At 36.9% G+C, this 26,774-nt stretch overlaps 1 protein-coding gene across 1 annotated transcript; it reads left to right on the top strand.

Annotated features, from left to right (window-relative positions):
* The first annotated feature begins 4,473 nt into the window (after positions 1–4,473).
* On the top strand, positions 4,474–26,147 carry LOC144654335 (neuronal acetylcholine receptor subunit alpha-10-like). Its single transcript, XM_078514452.1, has 10 exons — positions 4,474–4,783; positions 9,498–9,610; positions 15,767–15,912; positions 19,969–20,013; positions 20,604–20,713; positions 21,434–21,472; positions 21,546–21,864; positions 22,608–22,866; positions 23,712–25,456; positions 25,687–26,147. Exons 2-9 carry the CDS (start codon positions 9,526–9,528, stop codon positions 24,323–24,325), a joined length of 1,617 nt encoding a protein of 538 aa, XP_078370578.1. The 5' UTR covers positions 4,474–4,783; positions 9,498–9,525; the 3' UTR covers positions 24,326–25,456; positions 25,687–26,147.
* Positions 26,148–26,774: the final 627 nt, after the last annotated feature.

Raw genomic sequence — 26,774 nt, 5'->3', positions numbered from 1 at the left:
TTCAACGCTACGCTGTAAGATTGCATAAAAACAAATGTAAACTTTTTAATGAGCACTTTAGAGATAAAAGCCTTTTTCGGCGATTTTTCGACTTGAATCATGAATTTCGAGCAAAAAAAAGTATTATTACTGAGGCATTGACTCAAGTAAGTTCAGTGTTCAACGCTATGCTATAAAATTGTATAAAAGCAAAATTAACGTAAGCTTTGTAATGAACACTTTAGAGATATGTAATTGCCTTTTTCGGCGATTTCTCGACTTGATTCATGAATTTCGAGCATAAATAGTTATTTTTGCTTGTAACTATTATTATTGAGGTATTGACTCGAGTAAGTTCAGTATTAAACGCTTCGCTGTAAAATTGCATCAAATCAAATGTAAACTTTGTTATGAGCTCTTTAGAGATAATAGCCTTTTTCGGCGATTTTTTGACTTGAATCATGAATTTCGAGCAAAAATAGTTATTATTACTTGAAGTATACGTATTATATATTATTGAGGCATCGACTCGGGTAAATTGAGTATTCAACGCTACGCTGTAAAATTGCATAAAAACAAATGTAAACTTTGTAATGAGCACTTTAGAGGTAATAGCCTTTATCGGCGGTTTTTCGTTTTGAATCATGAATTTCGAGCAAAATAGTTATTATTACTGACGTAAATTATCAAAACTATTGTTCAGTTGGAAAGATTTTTTTCCATCAGCAAATTTCATTTATATAGTACCTGGAAAATAAATGAGGTTTATACTATGTCGATTAGGCATAAATAGATTGTGCTCGGCAACTTTTGAGCAACTTTTGGCTTTTTGAGCAACTTTTTGTAGTACCAGCAACCTAGGGCAACTTTTACTTTCCTTGGCAACTTTTGAGCAACAAATTGATTTAATACCGATCCAAACCATAAAAGGTCGTTTCATTTCAAAGGATTTTATTAAAACTGGTTTTATTCGCTGCAACATAGAACCTGCCGCCGGCCATCTTGGTATTTGCTGAAGTGCGAGTCACTTATGACATCGCAATCAGATGAAATTTCAGACGAGGAAAATGGAAATAATTCAGACATTGACCCCATTGAGGTTGCCATAGACGCTGGGGCAAGTCTTAGTAAACCTGCAAGCGCTTCAATTTCTAGAAAACGCAGAATTCACTCTGGAGAGCAAGCAACTTTTCTAAATTTTGGTGGCAACTTTTTGATATTTAAGCAACTTTAGAGCAACTTTTGGGTATATTGTGAAGCAACTTTTCCTGAATTTACCGGCACAATCTATTCATGCCTAATGTCGATAACGGATTTGTTATTGCACACTTGGTTGGTTTAGTAGTTAACATTTTAGAATTCCAGAGTTTTTTTTTTTCTGATATGTCTCATTTCCTCATTAACATTAACATACATGGACGGTTTGGAAATAATAAGTCTTATCTGTCCGGAAGCTCGGAGCCATATGTTCTTATGAGACGATAAATCGTCAACATGTCAGTTTCTTTTGGTATTTATTGAGAAGTTATTGCGCCTTACTTTAGCTTCTACTGCATGTGTGAATGAATATGAATGTAGATCAAAAACTGAATTGAAATAATGAAATTGTAATCAATTTGTCTAGGTTGTCGTCTAGATTTTAAAACATATTAGAAGAAAACGCAGCCGTATTCTATTGAAAATCCGAGAATCTGATTGGTTTTCCCATTGTTTTCTATTCGCTGATAGAATAAAATCGCACGCTTTACGTTGCTTTTTGGAGGGACAATTTTTCTTTATTTTTGGCTAAAAAGTACATAGAACTGAAGGTTTTGGACTGCGCTGAAAACTCGCCCTCGTTTTTTTGTGAGCGATAGTCAACTCGGCTGCGCCTAGTGAGCTGTCAGCTCAAAGAAAACTCGGGTTCGTAATCTAGTTGTTAAATAACAAACAGTTACCAACTAGCGTAGTGTAGTCAATGGCGACTAGTATCCCACAATATTTATACTATAGGAAACTAGTTAAACAGGTTAACGATTTGTAGTCGTCTTAGTTTTCCTGACCGCGTGCAACGCAAACACAGTTCAAAATCTGAATCTGAATTGCTGAAGGTGCTCGACGTTTGTTTTGACTTTCTCTTCAGGTTAAACTTTGCTAAAATACTGGCTCTAAAACATGAATTAAAAGTGACACTAAGCAGCAAAATGACCAATATCTGAAGAAACAAATTTTCTTGGGATTTCTTGAATGAATATTAAGAAGTTCTCACACTTATAAATATTAATTTATCAAGTAAAAACAAAAGAAATCATAATCGTGATGGCCTAATTAGCATTGATTTTTACAATTTGTTTGTCTCCGTTAATCGTTTACTCCTCGTAATCAGTTTTGAATTAAGAATTAACTTGAGAGACAGTGCTCTATCACTTTTCCAAACGCCTCAAATTACAATTCTTTCCCATGTGTGAATATCATGCAAAAGAAATCGTCATTTAAAGATGTGTGGACCAGAGCAATCCCTGGAATTAATCAGTTAGAGTGAATTTCACCCTAAAAAAACTGCTCCAGATTTTCATCGATAATTTCGTGTTGTTGTTTTTTTCGGACCAAACCAATCCAGCAGATGAATTTCGCTTACAATACTAGCTCCTTCATGCAAAATGTGGTGATAAAGAAACAAAATTTATTTTGTTTTCATTCAGAATCGTGACGTTGCACGCATGCGCGGTGCGTTTTTCTGCGGTGTCGCGAGACCACTTGTCGAAAACCATTGATCTCACGCAACCGCTAGTAATCAGTCAATTTTTAAAAAGGTTCTACGCGAGGTGGAAAAAGTTCTTGAAGGAAACTGCTGTCTTGCCTCAGCGGACAAGTGAAACAGTTCGCTTGTTATCAACATGAAGCTTATTATTAAGGTAAATTAACTGCCGTGGCGAGCTGATTTGAAAAGCTGCATTTTTGTCACTAGGAAAGCCTAACGCCCTAACGTCAGCCTTTCAAATTTGCTACGTCGCCACAAACGTTTACAAGGAAAACGTTTATGGATGAAAAAACTTTAATTTTAACCCACCATAAAATTTTACACTCTATGATTATCACTGAGTGGCTTCAAAATTTGCAACCTTGATAATTTCATCACATTTTGAGTTCCATTTGTTGCACACATTTTGTGATACCAACTATAATTACGCATAAATTTCAAACGTGAGTTTACCTTTTTCTCTTGCCTGTTGTCGTTTTGGGCGTTTTCCAATTACCAGTAAAAATTTTGAGGTCGCCAGAACATTGTAGGTCGACTGTCATTTTCCAGTCTACACTTTTGGCCGTGTTTTAGTTTTTCATGGTAAAAAGGCTCAGATCGTGACATGGTTTACATGGTTTGTCAGTTGACAGCTCTCCATTTTTCGGCTATCTCATCCAGAACATTTTCAAAAGGAATAAAACTGCTAAATGATCTCAAGCGATAGCCAGGAAGAGACGAATTTCAAATGCAAAATGTAATCAAACGGATTTTCAGGTAACGGCAAAAGTCTAGTTTGGGTTTCTTTTCGCATCAGCATACATTATGCTTTAAAATCCTTCCAGATTGTTTCTTAACAACTGATATTTCGCCATCATTACTTAAATATAAATATTTCATTTCTATTTTGAAGAAAGACCAAAACAAACAATAATTTTCTTGTAAGCGGTGACCCTAATTTAGCCTTCCTCGGTGACGTTATAATTAACAGACAGACAACCAATAAGTGTAAAAGTTCCAAATACTGCGTGGCGCTAAAAAATGAAAGTGAAATGAAATAGGTATGAAAGTGCCCAAATTGATTTTTTTTTTTAAAAAAAAGACGTTTCGGACAATATAAGGGCACTTTCATACCTATTTCATTTCATTCAACCAATAAGTGTGTCTGTTTAAACAGCGTCTATATTCTCAGGTGTAGAAATATTCTTTTGAAGTTTCTTCTTTTAATCGTATTGCCCGAGGCGAGTAGTGGCAATCTAACATTAACTCCCTACGTTCTCACTGCTTTTGGTAATTGCAAAATCAGGCAGATTAAAAAACGTTAATCGGTAGTTTGCTAATCAATATAAATGTAGCTCTGTACTAGTCTTGCCGTGTTTGTTTGTATTAATAATTGACTTCACTCTCTACAGTGATATACCAAGGCAGCTTTACGGACAGAAGTCAGTCACGTAACAGGCTTAAACTAAAACTACCAAGAAAATTGTACAAAATGTATTAATTGAAAGCACAAGAGACTTCAAATCCATGTTCAATTTGCAATATTTGTTTTTTGATTTACAGTGTCCTGTAAAGATTAGCACAGCAGACATCAGGTCTTTCTATTCATGTTGACCTTTGGACTCTCCAGTGGTTGAAACAAGTGTACGCGCAAAACTGACGCCAGACAAATGCCCTTTAAGTAATTCTGTTTACAAATGTTTAAAATGTCCTCCGGGCTAGGCCAATCAAAAATTAGAATACAGAAACCAGCAATTATATAGCGGAACTGTTTCGGAAGATGAAAAAGTGTTGTTTGAACGCCAAGACTGACCTTTCTCGGGAGTTAAGAGTTTTGTGTGTGCCATTGTTGAAATCTGCATAGAAATTGCGAAATGATGCGTTGGCTAAGAACGTAAGCGAAACTCCCACAACGCCTCTGTTGTCATGCGCAATAACATTTAGAACGAATTCAACGGAAGCTTTTCATTGTTGCAATCAACATGTATGGAACGCGCGCGTGAATATTCGTTGTTGCAATTCTTTAGAGGACTAAGAGACAGGATTTCTGATCAGTTTAACTTCAAGGAGCTTTCAAATAGAAAGGTGAATAGACAACAATTTGAATTGAATCATTTCATTCTTTTATGTTTTGCACCGTTTTATTAATTTATCGTGGGTTTATTGCTACTTTGCTTGAAAAGAGCAGCCTCGATTTGTACATTGAAAAATCCAAGCTTTAAAATATGGAGCTCGCCAATTTTGATGTTCAGTGAAGTACAGTCTTGAGTAATGTTAATGAATTGACGAACTCCAAAAATACCGAATTTTACCGTTTGTTTATAACATACTATAATCTTAATGTTTTATTTTCCTATAGTATCTCGACAACGAGCCACGCTAGTGCATCAGTTGTAAAACACGGGGCTACTTTTTGTACATGCTCTCAAAAAATTACTACCATTGCCAAACAGCCAAATTATTTTGATATGCGAGGACTAATTTATATTCTAGAAGTTCCTCTTTCCTGTAATATGCAAATTTTGGTAAAACTAATGGAGTGGGGCTTAACTAAGTATTGTAAACAGTGTTTTGAAAAAAATTTTTCTTTGCTATTTTTTCCCAGTTAGGGACACACGTGGGTACCAAAAACATGTAAACACGAGCTTAAAAAAGGATTCGCGGCGTATTACCGCAAGTGTTTTATGCATGCCACTCGATTGGAATAGTTATTTGTTGGGTTCTAGCGTTTCTGCCACATATATACGTTAGATTATTTGCTGTTATCTTTATAAACAACAACGAACTGTAGTGCACAGCTGCTCTTTAAGTACTTAATTAAAGCAAAATAGTACAATTTAAATGCATGTTATTTTTAATCTCCGAGCCAACACTGTACTGTTAGACAAAAATGTCAATTGAGTCAAAACAAAGGTTGAACAAGGCTTCTTCTGAAGGCGTTAAAAAAATCCTTTCGTAAACAACGTTGCCAGGTAAATAATGTTTGCACGAAATAAAGCGTCTCCATCATTTATAAAACAAAATAAACTTTTATGAAGTCCAGCTTAATAAAATAAAATAATTTCTTCAGAAGATTTCCCAAATTTCAAAGCAAATCCAGGCCAAACAGGAAAACGTGGGTTGCATGTCAAAAAGGACTTTCCATATTGGCTATCCATTTCAATCTTTGTTTTCAAATAGCTATGCGGCTCAAATCCTGTCATTTGGTTAGTACAAAACCAACATTTTTGCAGGTTCATTTACTGTTACTAAAACTTGCGTTTTGGATATTTTTAAAATGCAAAATTCTCGTAAATCCAGGTTAGAAATAAATTCATACCAATTAATTGACTGGGCTGGCGCCATGTTTTGAACGGTAGAGACGAAGAAAACATTTCGTGGAGATGACTGCTTTCGAAAACGTTTGGTTATAATTGTTAAAGGTTTTAAGGCAAAGTTTAACCTTTTCCACAAAATATATCTCTGTCGCAACGGACAGACGGAGAACAATTTTGTTGAAGAACAAATAAGCTCGTCAGGATTATGCTTTCAACGTAGAATTGAAAAAGTCTACGTTATAGATGGCACATGACACTGAAAAATTGAGCTTTTCAAGTTTCTCGTTGATACTCTTGTCTCGATGTCTTGTTTTGTTTAGGGTTTTTTTTCTTTTTTTTCATTCAAAGGAAATTTTATACCTCGCAAAACATTTTTATTGTCAATACAATAGTTCCCAGTACACGTGGGTTGCACGACCAGGTACATTTCTTAGCTGTCCTCAGCAAAACAACCGAATTCAATTAGACCCATAAACACTCACGCGCCCTCTCTTGACCCAGGCTTTTGCGATATACGCTACTTTCATTCAGGAATGTAATTGCAGCTTTTTTCAAACTCGGCGATTTTGAAAGCAAAAAAACACAAAGATGACATACATCAAATGACGCGTTCTAAATTACTATATTTATAGCTAAAACCAAAATATTTTAGTTTAATGGGTTCCCACCCGTGGGCGATATGACATACATAAACGAAATATTGCTGCAGTAAATTAGTTACTAAATATAGAAAGTTCAGTCTTCCTGAAATAGAGCTGACCTTTATGCAGTCTAAATTTAGAAAATAATTTCTCTATTTAGGTGTGGATTACGTGGCGTGTTTCAGCCCGGATTCAAACAAAAAATCTTCACGTAGCCGCCATTTTGTATCGTTGAACACACAATCACTGCGTATCCTCACCCCCTCACGGGGTGGAATTGAATGCGATTACATTAGGATTTTCAGTCCTTTTGACCGGGCAAATACTCTCTTCATGTAATCAAAAACGTCTTTTAATTTTAAGAAGATTTGTTCTGGAAGCCGAGCTGAAATCTCAGTCCGCTTAATTTTCGGACCGGGCTAAAATTCGCCGTTTAATCGGCCCTTTATTAGTTATTAAAGCAATTCTCTATTGTAAACACATTTTGGTTGGCCTCTTCAAACCAAGTCTATAAAATCGATATATAGATCTCCTTTTCGTTCGCCGCTGTTTGCTTGTAGTCCCCGCAATCTGCAGTGTAGAAAAAGCTTCAATCGTTTCAAAATAAGTTATTTGACAATCTGACAAACGTTATGCAAAATCTGACGGTCGTGTTTTTAAATATGTTCATTTTCATGTCCATTTACATCCTCACTTCCTATATAGCTACCGGGTTCCTGTCATTTGTCGAGTTACTTTCCCTCAAAATTAAAGCATTAAATAGTGTCGGCTTTCCTATGATCCCAGTGTAGCTGTGAACCTGATAACGAAATCTTGCACAAGATAGTGTTTTAATGATCAGAACGTGGAGAGAAAAACGACCCAGAGAAGGGCGCTGTTAAGCATATATAAGTGTAATTGTTGTTGTGAATAACACAAAATTAATCTAAAGCAAAACCAAGGCCGTAACTAGCAAGAGGCAAGAGGCACTTGCCTCGTCAAGATTTGAACCCAAAATTTAAAACAAAATCTGTTTTGCTTTGGTAAATAATTTGAACAAGATTGATTTCCCTTCTCAATAGATACCTTATGAAAAATGTCGAACAAAGAGTTCCAGAGCTTGTAGATTTCAAAATTTTCTGGAGGGCTTGCCCCCAGAATCCCCTAGCAAGATCTTGCCGTGTCTCGTCTTTCGCAAAGGTCTGGTTAAGGCTCTGAAAACAGTAATGATATGCTTGAACACAACGTTGCGTTATCTTTTAGAAGTTTTCATTTTGCAACCTGATTTTAATATCTTCTTCCGCTCCTTGGCGCCATTTTGGACATTAGACGCACATTATGCGCGGACAAATTTACAAACTTCACGGAAGACAGCCATGACATTTGATCCAAAACTCATAATAAAAACCATAAAACCAAAATTAAAGTTTACTTAAATAACCTTCTTATGAACTTCAAGAGCTGTGTCAGAAATTCAGCAGTAATCTTTTTGTCAGGAAAGCAATAATATTTTGACAACCCATTGCAACGTAATACTTTCTTCTGAAATAAAGTGCCTAACTTTTTGTAAACTAATTATGCGGCCAAGTATTGAAAACGTTCTTGAACATCAATCTTGCTTTGATGGATTCAAACTGAAAAAAGTAATTAAGGAAAGCTGTGTCAAACATATTGGCTAAGATTTATTCAACTGTCTTAATGATATCATGCAAGAAATGTAATTAGCCAGTAGAAGTTGTACTTGTTTACATCTGTTTGATTCTGATTGGTTGTCACGATGAAGTGACATATCTGTGCAAGGTTTGCAATAACATCGCACCTTCCATAAGGGACAAACATGCTAATGTTCATATAATGTTCACCCTTAATTGAAAGCAAGCTTTGTTCTCAAAACGGAATAAAAAGAATCGTTTTGCATGAATACTTCAATTATATATTTTTTTCTTTTTGAAGTATTTAACCCTTACTGACCGTAACTTTTTTTCTTTTCGGAGAAGGAAACCTCATTTTTTAAACGAATAAGGAAAGCTCAATGAACTCCTTTTTCATTTTAAGTGTGTCTTGGCGAAATTTCACTGGTAAATAAACGAATCTCTAGCTAGTGAACTTACTCTAAGCGAACCGAATCCAACGAAACCCTACTTTTGGTATCCACTAAATTGCATCTATTGACAAAAGAAACCAAAATTATGTTTATCTTTAAAATCAAAATTAATCATGTTATTGTCAAAACATAAAGATATCTTCTCCACTCCCTTCGACTTTTTCAAGCAGTAAATCATATTTGAGTTCAAGCCCTTCTTCTCTCGTCGAATAGCGGGAAAAAAAACCGGTTTAAGCCAGATGGCGGAATGTAGCCATTTTGTTTTCAAGAACAAATGATTCGCAATTGCCAAAACTACAAAAAGGAACATTTTGGGCCTGGTCAAGAGCATTTTGCTACTGTTTTTATGGCAGGAAGTATCAGTAGCGACGAACACACGGCTGGTAACTATGCATGCTAAATACGACAATATGAAACCCGAGCATAACCGCTTATTTCCCAATACCTAGCTGACTTAAACTACTCTGAATACAGAAAAGTATGTTGTGGATTTTTTTTTTTTTGGTTTTTGGTTTTTAAAGACCTGGATAATTTACCGTATAACGCCATTAACATGTTTGGATTTTTCATCGACGACATATACAAAATGATTCCGCGCGCATTTAATATATTTCTAGACATCTGACGTCAGAGTAATATATCAAAGATTATTCATGCGTCTCATTTCAGATACGTATTCCACCAAGTTCATACGCGCGCGCCACGGACCTCAATCAAAGAAATCGCTTTGAAATTTTCTTTGCTTTTTCTTTTTGTAGCTCGCCATTGTTAAGTAGTACTTTGAAGATGTCCTTGTTTTTGTTGTGTCTTCTCGGCACCTGTACATTCACTGTTAGCTTCGCCTCCGCTGAGACTGAGGAAACCTCGCAAGGTAGGATAATTCCTAGCTTATTGAAAATACCGGTCTTTGATCGGTAAAATTGTTTATTTGTAAGGGGCTTTTTGGACATGTTTATTTCTTAGCGCAAATCGCCTAGAGTTAGTTTGAAATTATTTTGGCGAATTTTATCTGGAGACTCGTCTTACTTGAAAAGGTTTACGTCCATTAAAATCGATAAGGGAGATTACACTTTGAATTTTACCCCACATTAGAAAGTCCTCATTTCTTGAACCTGCATGGAAATTTTGCTTGTTTAGTTATTTCACAGCACGTTTATTCATACATGGCGGTTTCTTTAAGAACTTCGCGATGCGATTTTAATTCTATTAACATTTTCTGGTTTTCTGACAAAAAATAATTGAATTTCGCAATGCAATTTCTCGGCGATGCCTCAAGCAAAAATCGAGCCCTTCATTTCAATCTAACTGATGTTATGACCGACTAGTGTACAAACATCTTTTAGCTTTAAAACATATGCGCTGTAAGACTCAAATAATTACAGAATTGCGTTTTTCTTAAATTTTTAATGATACGAAAACGTCTTTACAGTTGCTAAGATTGTAATATCTCGACCAAAATGTTATTTACAGATTTGCCTAGTAAGTGAAAAGATATAAATAGAGTCGATAGAATATTAAAATACGTGGTTTTCTTTTAAGAGGGTATGGATTTATTTAATGCAAAAAATTCCCCACCATAAAATTCGCAGTGGTGCTGAAAATAACTACTTTTTTGTCGCATTGTTTCAAGAGCTTATTCTATTTAATGCCCGACCACCGGGGTTTAAGAAGTAACACGGTATGGAGCATCTATGGTTTAAAAAACAAGACATCTTGAAGAACAAATCACTTGTCGTTCATGCTCAAAAATTTATTCCATTTAAATTGAACTACATCATTTCTTTTTAGAGTAAACGAACGGTTGAAGTCGCCATGTCTACAGACATTTCATGTCATGTTGAAAAGCATAGTCTGCGCATAAATCAAGTGTTATCGAAGATATTACTGATATTTTGCAAAATGAAATAAATCCCGTATTGACTTCTCCCTTGGAGGTATATGAATATAACCAATTTGCATGAGTAGGAGAAAGGAAAATTAAGTCTATTTCACGTCTTAATTCTGGTTGGCTATCGTGATATTTCTAAATCTTGATTTTTGTCAAGTTTAGTGGTTTTCATAAACGCGAAACTTCAAGAAATTGTTTCAAATTGTCTTAAAGACAGGAATTCGAAATTTGCGCTCTTTTCAAAGATCAAAGCTCTCTCTTAGTGATGTGTGAATGAGGTGTGCTTGTAAGGTATATGCTAAAGTTTTATTCAAATTGAATTTACACTTTCAAATGATAGCCTTCAGAATTTCGACAAATTTGATTTATCACTGTAATAAATGATAGAAAGGAAATGTAAGAGAACCCTCGCTAGCCAGTATTTAATTCAATCTGTGTACTACGTCAGTCGCTTGATAACTTTGCAGTCATGCCAAGTTCTGTTGCTTTATTCTGCTTTTATTTAAAACATTTACCTTGCAACCAAAATTGACTTTTGTTGTGTATTTTTCACCAATAGTCGCACGTTTCACTGGCAAGGCAATGACATACAAAACATTTAACAATCCTCCAATAAAAAAGCCGTTTTAATAGAACACATTAACAAATTTACTTTCAAAGCTTCGTGCGATAGCGGGTGATTTATTCAAAGTACATTCTGAAGCAATAAAGATTGCGTTTGTTGCATTTTTTTTCCACGTACTAATACATAAAAACCAAAAGTTTTATGTTCTGCGGTAAATATAGCTAGGTATATAACTTTAACAAGGATTATTCTGCTGGTGAAAATATATATTGGTGTTAATTTCATGGACATAGCCAAAACAGGGGGGAAATCTGTCAACTTTGATATTCCTTTCGTATTTTCCGACACGTCATGTCCGCTAAAAATCAGCACGGTGTTGACGCAAGAGATATTGTGTCAATTTAGAGCCCTTATTTAAAACAAAAAGGTTAGCTGCGTGTTGTTTTTAAGAATTAACAGGAAAATAATTAGTCCGTCATAAAGTTTCTTTCCGACATTTCTAGAAGGTGCTTATGTCAATTTTGTATTACAGTCGGTAATGTAAAAACATTGGTTTTTAAATTCATGATAGTTTTGTCATCTTTAAATACAGTATTTAAAGTGTACCCACTGTGATTCCCATTTGAAAAGATAGTGTTTATGTGTTTTTTTTAAAGATTGCTTCAGAGCAGGAGAATTAAAGATGGCGGCACGAACTGCATTCAAGTAATGTTGCTAGTTAAACCTTATTGACTGACGAAACTTAACATACGCGCCCGAATGCAAAATGCTGTTCCTTTGCGACTTATACAAATAAACTATTGTTTTCGGTGAGCAAAGAGACATACATGAATTTTTTTTTAAGAAAAACAGCAACGAAATCCTGTTATGAAAATAACACACAAAGTTTTTAAGCACAAGATAGTTTTTTCCCGTCAATATTTTTTTGTATTGTTTTTTCACATGTTACGTACACCGCCTCATTCGATATGACGTCTCAATTTTCTTCCTGTCGAGGAAATCTTATTAAATTCGACAGACCTTTGAAAAAGCCGACCATATGGTTTTGAATAACCTTAAAATTTTAAGGTTAACAACAGAGATAAATTGTTTTAGTGTTTGCGCAGAGCAAACATGTCAGAGAAATTGAAATCTTGTGCATTCAGTTACTAGGACACACCAATTCTTTTTGACAAAGTAATATGTCGTATATATAACAAAGGGTATCATGCATTTGATTTTGAATACAAGGTTTACTAAAAACATAATCATATTATATTATATTGTTGCTTTCGAACTACCAAGAAAGCATGACACATTTTAAAAGAAAGTGTTCTCGAATTAAGGTATTAAACAGCAATACCTATTAAGAACTACAAAATCAAGGTCTGTTTAGAATGGTGTGTTTAAAAATAAATGACATTTGCACAAGGAAATCAGTGATTTTTTAAACAGCTCGTTTTGGAAACTCCGTCTGTCGCGACCAAGAATTTTAAAACAAAATGTACTCGAATTAAGGGATTAAACAAAAATGCCTAAAAAATAAAATGTTCTTAGAATGGTGTTTACAAAAATGACTGTCCCATTTGCACAAAAATAAATTATTTTTTACACAGCTTGTTTTGGGGCTTCATTTGTCACGACCAAGAAAGCATGGCACATTTTAAGAGAGTTAAAAGTGTTCTCGAATTAAGGGATTAAACGGGAATACCTATTACGAACTATAAAATCAAAGTATTTTTTGAATGGCGTGTTTAAAAATTAATTGACATTTGCACAACGAAATAAATGATTTTTAAAACAGCTCGTTTTGGGGCTCCATCTGTCACGACTAAGAATTTTAAAACAAAATGTTCTCAAATTAAGGGATTAAACAAGAATGCCAAAAAAATGTGTTTAGAATGGTGTTTACAAAAATGACTGTCCCATTTGCACAAAAATAAATTATTTTTTACACAGCTTGTTTTGGGGCTTCATTTGTCACGACCAAGAAAGCATGGCACATTTTAAGAGAGTTAAAAGTGTTCTCGAATTAAGGGATTAAAGAGGAATACCTATTACGAACTATAAAATCAGTCTTTTTTGAATGGCGTGTTTAAAAATTAATTGACATTTGCACAAGGAAATATATGAGTTTTATGTTCTCGAATAAAGGGATTAAACAGGAATGTCTAAAAAATTAAAGTGTTTTTAGAATGGCGTGTTTTAAATCTAAATGATATTTACACAAGAAAATCAATGGTTTTTTTTTTATACAGCTTGTCTTAGAGTTTCATCTGTCTTATTTTGATCGATATATTCTGTTGTTAATAAATAAGTTAGGTTTTGAATACTACAATTCTCCTTAGACTTTAGTTCGATCAGGATAATGTTTTTTGTGCTGTAATTCATGGCAAACTTTATCAACACAAACTTTAGATGCAGGGCTGATCAAACAGCTAGGGACTGATGTTATAAATTTATTTTAGTCCAATATTTCGGTTGAAGAAAGCCGAAATAAGCGTTCAAGGAAAAACACAAGAACCTGATGGCATAAATAGACAGGATAAACTTGATAATGTATGTTGTATGCTATTTCTATTTTCTACCGTTACAATTTGTTTTGTTTTCTTGTTGTCAGCATATCACGACGGTGACGTACCGGTTTTTCATCTTAGTTTATTTAAATTTTGAACCGTTTGTTTCCATACTCACTTAGCATTGCATGCCCCTGATGAAGGTTGGTTTTGTTCAACCGAAATATTGGGCTAAAATAAATTTATAACATCAGTCCCTAGCTGTTTGATCAGCCCTGCATCTTAAAATGTTTATTAAGTCTACTGCTGATCCTGGTCAACACCAAGATCCGGCTACAATTTGCTCCTATTTTCAACACAAATCCACTTTCGAACACGTTCTGTGAAAAGCGATACTATGACGTCACTAAAGTGTTTTTAGTTTCAATGTTTCTTATCGGATACTTGTGTAGGAGTTTTCATCAATATGGCAAATGAACGTGCTAACATGAAAAGCATTTAAATCCATACAAATTACAAAGAAGGTACAAGAAATAATTTGAGAAAATGATATTATGATAATTAAATCTAGAAGACTATATATAGGTCAGGAAACCATCAAATCGTGCACGCATAAACGTTTACAAGTAATAAAACATTTCTTGCCACAATATCCTCATTTTTATTTTTTCTTTGCAAAGATAAAAGACAAAACTCTAAAATTATAATATTGTCTAAAGATTTAAAAATTAAGCAAAAATGATTTGGTAGCAAATTAAAAAACGTCCTCTGGTTAAAAAGTTTAAAATTATGAGCTTCCGTTTGCCAGTCTGCAAAATTTGACAAATAATCTTTATTTTCGTTTTTAAATAAATTATTATGTCTTATCCTGGTTACTCGTCTATTTTTTAAAAAAATATCTGAATTAACTGTGGTTTTCAATTGGGTTATCTAAGATCCGTATCAGGTTTCCATAAAGACCAATGATGTTTCTGTCATGTGTTGCTTATTTCTGGTGAGGATTATTTTTAACAGTAAGCTTTGTGGGAATAACCATACTTGCCACGAATCATATATGTATATATATATACATTTAGTATATTTGACGCTTCAGTGTGAAATGGAGTTTAACCGATGAGTGGGTCATCGTTTCGGTGGCCTACGAAACAGTTCTGTTTTAAGCATAGAATGCACTCAAAATTTGAGTAGTTCAACTTCTGGTCATTATACTCAAACAGTGGATAGCGTTTTTGGGATATCCTTTGCTATTCACCTTCAAGCAACTCGTGCGCGAAAAACTCTACTCGTTGACAGGAATAAACTAATCAAAAATCATCCTTTCGAGCTATATTATCTCACTGTTTTAGTATATCCCGGGAGTATATACTAAAACAACTATTCACCTCAGTGTCGGTGGCTACTTAGTAAATAAACCCCTTCAGGCGGCTGATATATTGAAGGATAATGCCCGAGGCTGAAAGATTGTCGAAAAATGAACATTTGGCCGAGAAGCGAAGCTTCGAGGGCAACTGTGAAATTTTGAGGACAATCTTTCAGCCTCGGGCATTATCCTCCAATATACCAGGAAGCCAGAAAGGGGTTTATTTATTTTATTTATTTATTTATTTTATAACCCTCCGATTAATTTCTACAACGCGGTTTATCGCCAGTAGTTTATAGGAAAAACCTACGTAATGAACCCTCCGTAACTGTGGTTGAAACAAATGTAAGTTGATTTGTTTACCTGTTTTTCTAACTCGGTGATTTCATTTAAAGCTAGAATTGAGTGTAAGGTGACTTCATTCGTTTGTTTTTTGCTGCTTACAAAATCGGGCGACGGATATGAAATCGGACGGGGTATTTTCGCTGATACCTGTCGTCCGATTTTGTGCAACGTGATGCGTTTTGTCCAATGAGCGCACGCAAAAATTAATGGGTGGGTTATAACGGTAAATATCTGATGGCCACCTCCGCTTCGGTGAATAGTTGTTAAATATAACACGGAATTTGAGAAAATCAGTTAAGGGGGATGTTTTGTCTTATTAATTCAAAATATGTTATCTTTTTGATAAAGTCATGCATTTTTCCATTTTTCATAAGGACTCGGGAATAGAACCCACGAACAGAGATTGTTGGATTACCTGCTGCAGGATTACAAGAACCGCAGACTTGTGAGACCTGTCAAAGACCGGTCTAAACCTGTTGTCATCGGGTTTAGTGCCGAGTTAATTGGCGTAGCTAAAGTGGTAAGAAAATATAAAAAAACACGACAAACTCAGACTTAAGGCTGCTGACTTAACCCAATGCCACAGACATCAGGTTTCAAAATTTCCTGACTTTTCCCTGATAAAAATAAAATTTCCCTGACCAAATAAATTCGAAATGTCATATAAAGTAGCAGACTCGAGCCTCCGCTTTCATAAAAAAAAACAACGCTGAAATCACATTGACCTGAAATGTTTTTCCAAGCCCGAAATCATTTTCCTCGTTTTTTCTTCAATCAATTTTCCCTGACTTAAAATAAATCCCTGAATTTATTTTTCCCTGACTATTTTCTGGCTTGTGGCAACCCTGCAAGAGCTTTGCTATACTTTACAATAGACAATATTACTTTAAATCTAAGGGAAAATTTGAAAATGATAATATTTTACTTAGATATATAAACAAAGTGGAAATAATCAATTCAAACCAAATTCAAACGGGCCAAGGATGTTTAACAATGGAGAGAATTATGAAAGGCAAACTGGAAACATTTTGGTCCAATCGTGACATATGTGTCAAACTACAAATTCTCTATACTGATATTCAACATTCTTATAGCACCAGTTGGGCGAATTTGATTATGCCACTCAACTTCGTCTTTGGAGATGATTCCCTTCAACCGTAAATATCAAGACTTTTTCGCGGGAATATCCGCCATTTTGAAATGGGAAGCACATGTTTCGCCTGTGTTTTAATCATGGTTAAAAAAACGAATACGACATCAAAATTTGGAAGATTTGATTTCTGAAAGATTAACAGTCTGTGGACTGAAGATAACGTTTACAAGATTTTTCTTATCTAATTTGAGGACTTCAAATGGGCTGGAAAGCATGCAATGTGCTTTTTGCTGCATGCAAAAAACGAATACGTCGTCAAAATAACTTTCGGACGATCTGATTTCTGAAAGATTAACGGTCTGTGAACTCAAGATAACGTTTCTAAAATAGATTTTGCTTATCAAATCTGAGGACTTAAAATGTCCTGGAAAGCATGCAATGTGTTTCCTTAAAATTTGGCCCAAAAAAACATGCAAAGTCCTTGATGATCGAAGTTTACAGTAATTTTAATTCCTGTGAAAAGGTCTTTTATGTTAATATTTTTAAGAGAATTTATGGTTACTCGGTTGTTCACTGTTGGGCATTTTATATAATTACTTTATCAAACAAAGAAAAATTTGCTTTTTCACCACATTTACATATCACCACACGGGGATCCACAAGCTGCTGTTTTACTGTAGTGGCCGCATTTATTTGTTTTTGAGGAAATAAAAATGAATAGGAAATACCGTAATTATCAACCCCTTTAACATCACGAAATGTCGCAACGAATAAGTAGTACATTTCTTAGTATAGAATATAGAGATATATATCAATTTATCTTCCTTGCTGTGCGTTGACGTCTTTGGCAAATTGAAACTATTTGTCCTCGTTTGTTGTTTTAGTGGTTCATAGTAAACTGCTTACGCTTTATTTTTCTTTGCAAAATTGAATAAACCGTTGTATTTAATAACACTTTTCGTAAAAACTACAAACTAATTTTGATGTTTTGGTCAGACTGCCGATCGACCAGACGCCAACGCATCTTATAAAGGGTAAAATAGAATGATATGTAACATACTTTAGCCTATTTAGTAAATATGGGTCGAGATCGATGCGATATTACCATCCAGAAGTTTCTTTTTCCAAAAATGAAAATATAAGTACTGATACTCGACAAATTTATGCGCATATTTTACTCAGTAGATGATTTCGACCACGCTCATAAAAGTGGTTAAAACTTTTATGTGCTTGCCACTCTCATATTCACGACGGCCGCCATGATGGTTTTCATATTATAATGCGAATTGACCACGCGGTTTAGTGGGAGGCAAACATTGAATAAAGCAGTCTGGAAATATCGCCTCCGCGTCCCAATAATCAAGCATCTTTATCAGATATATCAAGAAACCACTTAATATTTATGCATGCTGTTTTAACTCATTTTCCCCTGGAAGCCACGTGCCCAATTTGTATTTGCCCCCGCAGGGTTTTGGCCCAGAGGCCAAAACCCGAGGAGGCATCATTGAAGTCCCCGCGTGTATATATATAAGGGATTAAAAAATAGAAGATATATGAAGAAATATACAAGAAATGTATGGTAGTATGCGAGGCGATCCCGATTTGAAGAAACTAGGCGCGCACGGTGGTCTCGGTTAATTTTGCGGCAAGCACGCAAGGTGTTTTAGGTGTTTTCGCCGCCATACTGCGAGCAATAAGCTGAAGATTTGCGACTCAAACGTCTCATAGCCTGCGTTGCAGACGAATTAAACCCCGAGGTTTTGTGAGACGTCCGGCTGCAACGCAGGCTAACGTCTCAAATTTAGATATGTTCGCTGAATTGAAAGACTCGTTTGTAAACCGCGATCGGTCAAACACAAATCACAACAGACCGAAAGACTTAGTCACAATCAAAACAGACTACCCAGCTACAACTCACAACTGAGATTTGCCATTTCTCGACGAAACACACTCCAGAGATTATATTCAATTGTAAAAAAGATTTTGCAAAAGGATTGAGTACCGGACGCGCGAGACGTTTTCGTCAAAAGAGGTGAGAAAATTTTGCCGCATCTTTGACAAGTCAGTCTCGATCAGTTGTCGAGACGAAGCCTGTGGTTTCCGCTTCCATGCCAAGAAAATTTAATGAAAACAGTTAGCTCCAGTTGTTTGATAGTTGTTACAATCATTTTTTTCTTAGAAACGAATACGAGGACTTGACTTTTTCCACCGAGAAAAAGTTACTACTCAAATCGATACCGCTAGACACTAATCGCATTGTTTCCTTTTGTTAACTTTTCACTAATAAGCATTAATTGTAAGATGTCTCACGGCTATAAAAGCACTAGAGTAAACATCCAAGAAAATTTCACATATTCACGCCAAAGACGGACGGTTAATAAAAAGTTTCATGCAGCCGCAAAAAAAAAGACGACATTTGCAAAATCAAATTCAAAGCAGGACTAGCCAAAAGCGGGGGCAATGTTAGTGAGAACTACTCCTAGTATAATATCTGGTTTCCCTGTCACGTCACGAAAAAGTAAAACGAGAACCACTGAGTAAAAAAAGTCAAAATTTTGAAATGTTATAGAAGATTAATAGATAATCTACCGGTCCAAATCTCAGCTCTGTGCGGTATCCCATAATCGAGTTATCTGGCAAAATGTTCTACACAAATTTATAGAGTTCAGTAAGGAAACGCCATATTGGTGCCCCGCGGAGCCAGGATACCAATATGGCGGACAGAAATCGATGAAAACATCTGCTATAAAAAGCATTTAGTTTAACTTCACGAACTAGTAAATAGTCACATAAACAATTCTCGCAATACCTCAATCGTTCATATTGCTAAAAATTATTGGACAGGATGGGTCATTTTTTTTCTCGACAACCATCTGGCGCTGACTCGTCCCCAGTCGTCTTCATATAGCACGCGGCAAAGATACAGCGGAGGGAGAGATGGGTACCGAGAAAGGGAGCGCAAAGGGAGCGCTCCTGCTCCCCCACCTCGCGTGCGTGCTTCTCCCTTGGCCGCGTGCAATATGAAGACGACTGGGGACGAGTCAGCGTCTGGCGGCCATCTTGATGTCGTGTGGCGTGAAAGCTCCGAACTAACTGACCTTTACTTTAAAGACGACGGATAAAATCGAGCTGAAAACCTCCAACAAGATATATATTTTTAAATAAAGATAAAAACTCAGGCGCCTTGTGATTTTGGATTTAGAATTTTGATGACGTCACATGAAAACAAAGAATACTGATGAAAACCAACATAGCCGCTATCGTGAATAACAAGAACACCGATCTTCGGGACCTGGGCTCAAGTTGTCCAGTTTCATTGAAATGCGAGAGACAATGCGGGCGTTGCTGATTTTAAAAAGAAATACCCAATTTACAGAACAGTGGTGTACTGATTGTGATCTATTCAGACGCAAGGCAAAACTATTTAGACTATTTATTTCCATGTTTTAACTTATGTTAAGTTGAACTATTTGAATTTTGCAGGATGAAAAGGAGCAGATAATCAAGACACACTTCTGGGTTCGTCTGGTGAGATTGTCCTTTCTCTGTTTTCTATTAGTCAAAAAGGAGGCAGCGTGGCCTAGTGGTTAGCGCGCTGGAATTGTAATCCAGAGGTCCCGGGTTCAAACCCTCTTCCCTGTCACTTGATGGATTTCTGTTCGGCGATAGTTCCGAATTCAACTCCTCCATGCTTTGTAAATAGCCAACTGGTTGGCGTCCTGCCAGTTGGGATTTTTAACAAGTTTTCTGTTTGATTTATAGTATTTGTTTCCTGGTATTTTAAGTGTCCTCTATTAGCACAGTAGTGCTAAATGAATTGACACTTAAATAAAGTGATTTGTTTTTTTTTTGTTTTTTTTTTTACATGTTGTCGCCTATATATCTCTTTTACATATCACATCTCTCGACGGAATCTTTCAAATGATTCAAATATAATAATTACAACAACAATATATATTATAAAAGCAATGATAAACTGGAAAAGCAAGATGTGGATCATCGCTATCCCTAAATCTAATATACGGATGAGCAAAGGTATATTGATTTTAATATTCGAGTAAAGTTGCATCAGGGGCCCTCGAGCATATATAATGCTGATCCATTTTCATTCTCCACAGGACTGGAACAATCCTTACATGACATGGAAACCAGACAATTATGGCGGAGTCAAGGAAATTCAAATTCCTCCTGAGATGCTTTGGGTGCCTGATGTCATTCTGTACAACAAGTAAGCCTTATTTTTTGTTAGTGTTTTTATGTTTGTGCACCTGCCTGCCTGCAGTTTTGCCGGTATGCCAGTCTGTGTATCTGTACGTCTGGCAGTCTGCCGGTCGACTGGTCTGCCGCTCTGCCTGTCTGTCTGTCTGTCTGTCTGTCCGTCTGTCTATCTGTCTATCTGTCTGTGTGTCTTCCTGCCGGTCTGCCGCTCTGTTTGTATGTTTGTCTGTTTGTCTGTCTGTCGTCTGCCGGTCTGCCGGTCTGCCGTTCTGTTGGTCTGCCAATCTAGATCTGCCGGGCTGCCCGTCTGCTGGTCTGCTGGTCTGCCGTTCTTCGAGTCCACCGGTCTACCGTCTGCCTTTCTATCTATTTGCCTGCCTGCGCGTCTGCCGGTCTGCCGGAGCGGTCTGGAAGACTATTCGTTCTGCTTACATGTCTGCCTGCCCGTCAGTCTGCTTGACTGTCAAGCTGTTTGTTTACTTGTTTTTCTGTCAGATTGCTTGCCTGTTTGCAAGATCAAGAAAGTCAGTGCCCCTGCGTGTGCAAAAACCCTCACTTATTAGTGTTATCTGATTTCTTGTATTCTTGTTTGGCATTCATCTAATGATCCGACTTTCTAAACAATTGCTCTAAAGTCTATCCTCGCTGTTGATGCGCTGAACGAATGAAGTCGCATCCAAATCATTGTTATTCCTCAGAATTTCCATCAATCTACACTTTTCTTTCCTAGGGATACCTCTTCTGATTTTCAGCTTCCTTCCACTTACAGGTGAGATTGGTACTATTTCCTCTTGTGTCCAACAATTCTAACGCTTTAAACCATTTTTCATCCATTTCTACAGTGCTGATGACCGGCTGAGTTTGAAAGCAACGTCCGGCTTCACAACCTACGTCAAGGTTCGGCATGATGGCAACCAGACATGGCGGGCTCATATGATCTATCGGAGCATGTGCAACATCAATGTCAAGGACTTCCCGTTTGATGATCAGACCTGCAAAATGGTTTTCGCATCCTGGTCATATGACGTCAGCGCAGTTGACTTGAGAGAGAGGCCTGGTCTTGCAGGAGGAAGAGCTGTTGCTAAGAAGGATAGAGGCTCGGACATTTTCCAGGAAAACGAGGAATGGACTGTGGAGTGGATAGCCATCGAGAGGAATGAGGTTCATCAGTTAGTTAGCAAAAAAAAAAAAAAATTAGGCCCTTCATTTTTTTCAGGAAATTTTGGGACGTCTTATTTCAACCAGGCGCGGTGGCCTAATGGTCAGCGCGTTAAGTTTTTGATCAAGAGTTCCCAGCCGGTGTCAATGTGCTGTATTCTTGGTCAAGACAATTTTCTTTCCTTACTCCAACACAGGAGTATAAATTGATAAGGAAGAATTGTAGAGCATCCTGAAAAAATGCTGAGGCGGCAAGGGGCGGTAACGAAGTAAGATGGACAAGCATCCGATACTGGAAGAGTAACCATACTTCTATAGTTGCTTTATGCTACAAAAACCAGGAACGGATGAGCAACTCTTCCGTCCAACATCCATAGGATTGGAACGAACTTTTCCTGGACGGTTTTTCTCAAGGTCAAGCCAGGATCTACCTTTGATCCACGAGCACTCTCCCCATGCACCAAACCAAGCGAAATGGTTTCCCCTTTAACGACAAATGCGCTTGAAAGAATCTAATTTACTAACGATAAACGCCATACTGTTCACTTGACAACGTTTTTTATTAACTTTGACATCTTTGCAACCTTTTTATGGTCTCTTGACAAATCGCAATCGAAGAAGCTAGAGTAATTGCCAGAATTGGAAAAACAACATGCTCCAACTCCAGATTTTAATTGGGCCAGTCAGTGTTAAGCTTTGGTTGTTCTGGTAATTTCTATCTCAATTTGTGTTTTTGCTTTTCACAGAACGAAAACGACTGCTGCGATTTACCAGTGGCGGAATTGTCCATCACCATGCTTCTGCGCAGGCGCACATACTATTACGTCATGAGTCTGATCTTGCCTTGCACACTGATAGCGTGCACCATCTTCTTGGAGTTTATTCTCCCAGCAGAATCTGGTGAACGAGTTGGCCTGGGTATCACCATACTTCTATCAATGGCTGTTTTCCAGGAACTTACGTCAGAGAAGCTTCCTTCGAGCTCCGAGCACTTCCCTCTTTTAGGTAAGTGGCATCTTGGAATTAAAACTTCTTTCTATTTCAATACTAGAGTTCGGACGGCCCGTCAAGCAAAAAATATCGAAATTATTGCTTCAAGTCGCTGTTAAATTTATTGGTGGCTTCTCTGCCTCAAGTCAACCAATAGCTGTTTCACGTTTGGAGGAGTTCTCCAATTCGCTGCCATAAAACTGTAGTTTACGTAATAACTGATACTAAGTAACTACGGCCACAAGAAGTGTAGAAAGCCAATCAAAACTCTCAAGTTATAACAGGCAAACGTTAAAAAGGACGGGAAAAAGACGCGTGGGAGTACAGTTAGGATTGACAGACTCTCTTGCTTGCTCACTTTATGATTGATTAATTAGAAAAGTAACTTATTTGGGCTTCTCAAGCTACATAAGGTGGTACGCCTAACGATTACAATGAAGTTACACGCATGAATGATCACGTAGACTAAAGTTAGAGTCAAACGCGTTTTAGTTAACGCCACATTTGTTTATATTATTTCTGACCAGTTCACATTCAGTTTTGTCGTGATGCCGTCGGTTGTCAAGACACAAAAAACAGTTTAATCAGTTGTTGTCAGTTCGAGTTCGTTGCCAGTCCAGCTTCCTTCGTCCCATTTTTTTTATCGGTTACGTTGTTTGTTTTTTTATTAAAAAACTCGAATAAGTCCATCTTGCCAGTACGGTTGTTTCCATTAGTTTAGAGGTGTTCTTTCGTAGACTATGCGTATCTACTTTATAGAATCACTATTTGAAAGTTGTTGTTTTATAATCTTAAGTAATGCATTCACCTCAATTCTTATCAATAATGTATTAAATTGTCTTGTTTCGCTTTTTTTGCAGCTATGTACTATTCAGTATCAATCATGGAAATAGGCACCGCGCTCGGGGCCACGTGCATCATACTGAACCTTCATCACCGAAACACAAAGATGCCAAACTGGTTTCACAAGATTGTGCTGGAATGGATGGCTAAACTTGTGCGATACGAGCCTCGTGTTAGCAACCGACATTTGTCAGAAACAGGATCTGTGGACGAAAGCACGCAAAAGATGATTCAATCGAACACAACCTCGGAAAGGAAACGAAATGACGCATTTGATCTGGAAAGGGACTCGATCGAGTTTGAAATGGACCTATTTGAGGAGCCTCGTGGAGGGCGTGACCAGGTGCTTTTGTCCCAAAATGGAAACATTCCCACGAATCACGTTACCAGGAAGCGCTCGGTCAAAAGAAAACCGCAGGACACTGAGACCGAGACAACAGAGGTTCAGATATCCGAGGCCAGGTTTCCTGTTTACGACGTTAGCAAGGAAGAGATTTACAAGAAACAATGGCAAGATGCGGCCAGGATTCTTGATCGTTTTTTGCTTGTGGCTTCATTCGTCATTGGCTCTATCTCAGCCATGGCCATTTTCTTGCAATCTCCTCGTATCAGGGCACTATTTGTTCCGTAACAGAGGGCCTGCTGTGTTTGATGGGAAGTTGTTTGAGATAGCAAAACACTGCGAGATATCAAAATGTTTTGTGACTTTTCCTTGTTGAGCAAAAGTTATTGTCGTGGACAATAGAAAACGATTATTCACCAGTTACCCATTTTGGATCCAGATGTTTTTAAGATCTTGTGTGTGAATTTGTGTGCTACTTACATAAAAGTGTGAACACTTAATCGAACAGTCAGTTTTCCTTGATCCAAACAAAGCCTAATTTTGAAAAAATATCGCTACACAGAGGAGGAGTTTCTAATCTGGAGCCTGTCATAACAGTTTCTCGATCAAGAAAACTACGCAAAGCAGTTCCCTGATGAAAACCCTTACACTGGATGAAAATAGCTCAACTTGGAAAATTGCTGACTCGGCGTCATACGATAACGAACATAAAAGTCTCTTAATATGGGAGGAGAAGTTTCTGCCACTTAAGAACCTCAATTCTTCTGGTTCTTTATTCTTGAACGCAGGTGTAAACGGTGTACACATGTTATGTCCCTGAATGGGACCTGCATGACGCTTGGAGAACAATAACAAAGTTAACATTGTGCTCGTCATTGTGCTCGGTCATGTCAAGTCCGAGTGTTTGACACAGCCTTACATAGATAGATAGACAAAGAAGCGCAAAAAAATAAAGCGGATTCTCAAGCACGAGTTTCGCAAGATACTAATAAATAGCCTTTTGTAGGAGTAAGCATTAAGGCTAACCACAAGGACGTTCACACTTGCGATATGCACAAGCACAAGACGACATACGTTAACCCATTAAGAGAGCGTAAACGCTTTAGAGACCTTTAGAAATTCTGGTGAACATTGCATGATGGAAGTCACGTCAACAGCCAATACAAATCTTGTGCTTGAGCTTATTTCACGGCGGTTTCCACTTGTAAAACAAGCATAACACACTGAGTAAAATAAGCATAAGTGCATGCAAGCACAAGAAAAAAGCAAAATGTTACCTTCCCTTGTGCTAATGTTTGTGCTTATTTCGCCTCGTTGCACGCTGGCGTTTTCTTGTGCTTTTGCTTGTGTCTGTGCTTATCTTACAAGTGTGAACCATGGCTCTATGATGCAACTGCTTACGCTGTTGGGGGGGGGGGTGTTAGAAAGGGGGGGGGGGGGGGGGGGATAGTTTGGGATTAGCCAAAAAAACAAAAGGAGGGAGGGGGGAAAAAGAAAAAAAAAAAAAAAAAAAAAAAAAAAAAAATTTTTTTTTTTTTTTTTTTTTTTTTTTAAAAAAAATTAAATTTTTAATTTTTTTTTATTAAAAAAAGGGGGGGGGAAATCCCCCCTACCCCCCCCCCTGTATCCGCCCCTGCTGTTTTAGACAGTAAATCAGTTACCATATGACAAGTGTACATAATCGTAAAACAATTTCTTAAGAGTGGTTTTAGTCATATCAAAAATTGTTATAAGTAGATTTCTAGTTTTTCCATAAAATTTTGATTTAACTTAGGAGAACGAGTCCATGTAAACGAGACCATTAATATATTATTACACATAATAAGCTAACAAAGGAGTTTTATTCAGAGTTAGATTATTTTTGAAAGTCAGTGCAAATGGTATACATGCATAGTACCGTTATTGAATATTTTCGCATCTTAGGCTAATATCCGCTTGCTCGCATGACAGTTAGTCATAAATCTGCTGGCTAATTTTACAGCTATTCACACGTCACGAAGAAGCTAAGCTGTAATCGACAACTGAATTCAATGTTTCAGTCAGTGAAAAATGTGTATGTTTTTCTTTTCTGACTTTCAGTTTGGAATAAAACATCTGATACCGAAGATGCCCGGGATAATACAGAGTTATAAGTGACGTTTTTTGGACATACTCAAATTTTTTTTTTTTAATTTTAAAAAAATTTTTTTCCAAAAGAAAAAAAAGAAAAAAAAAAAAAAAAAAAAAAAAAAAATGTTTTTAATTTTCTATTGATTGTTATTCTAATTGATCATAGTAGCACTTTAACAAACTTTTGTACGGGTAGCCTCCGCCCCGAGGTCCAAGCCCTTGAGGTCTCCGCACACGTGGGGACATGTAGCAGCGACATAACGATGTGTTGTTCACATTGAGGGGACATGGAGCGGGGACATGTATAGCAGCAATAAAATCACAATGCGTAGTCACGCAAGAAATTGTAGCGGAGACATACCCCAGGGACATCCCCTCGTGTGTGCTGATACTTTTTGGCATGCGCAACACGAACTTTGAGGCTGTTTTGTCCCTGAGACATGTTGCACGGAATTCAACTTGTTGAACTTCGTGCAACATGTCAGCACACACGAGGGGATGTGCCGCTGCAACATGACACTGGGGTATGTCCTCCGTGTGTGTACATATTTTGATTTTGTTGCCGCTACATGTCCCCGTTCCACGACCCTGCTACATGTTCCCTCAGTGTTGCTGCGACTTGTCCCTG

This window comes from Oculina patagonica, chromosome 5 (assembly GCF_052425735.1).
Source record: "Oculina patagonica isolate OP01 chromosome 5, crgOcupat, whole genome shotgun sequence".
Lineage (NCBI taxonomy): Eukaryota > Metazoa > Cnidaria > Anthozoa > Scleractinia > Oculinidae > Oculina > Oculina patagonica.
This window is presented reverse-complemented; position numbering and strand designations above follow the sequence as displayed.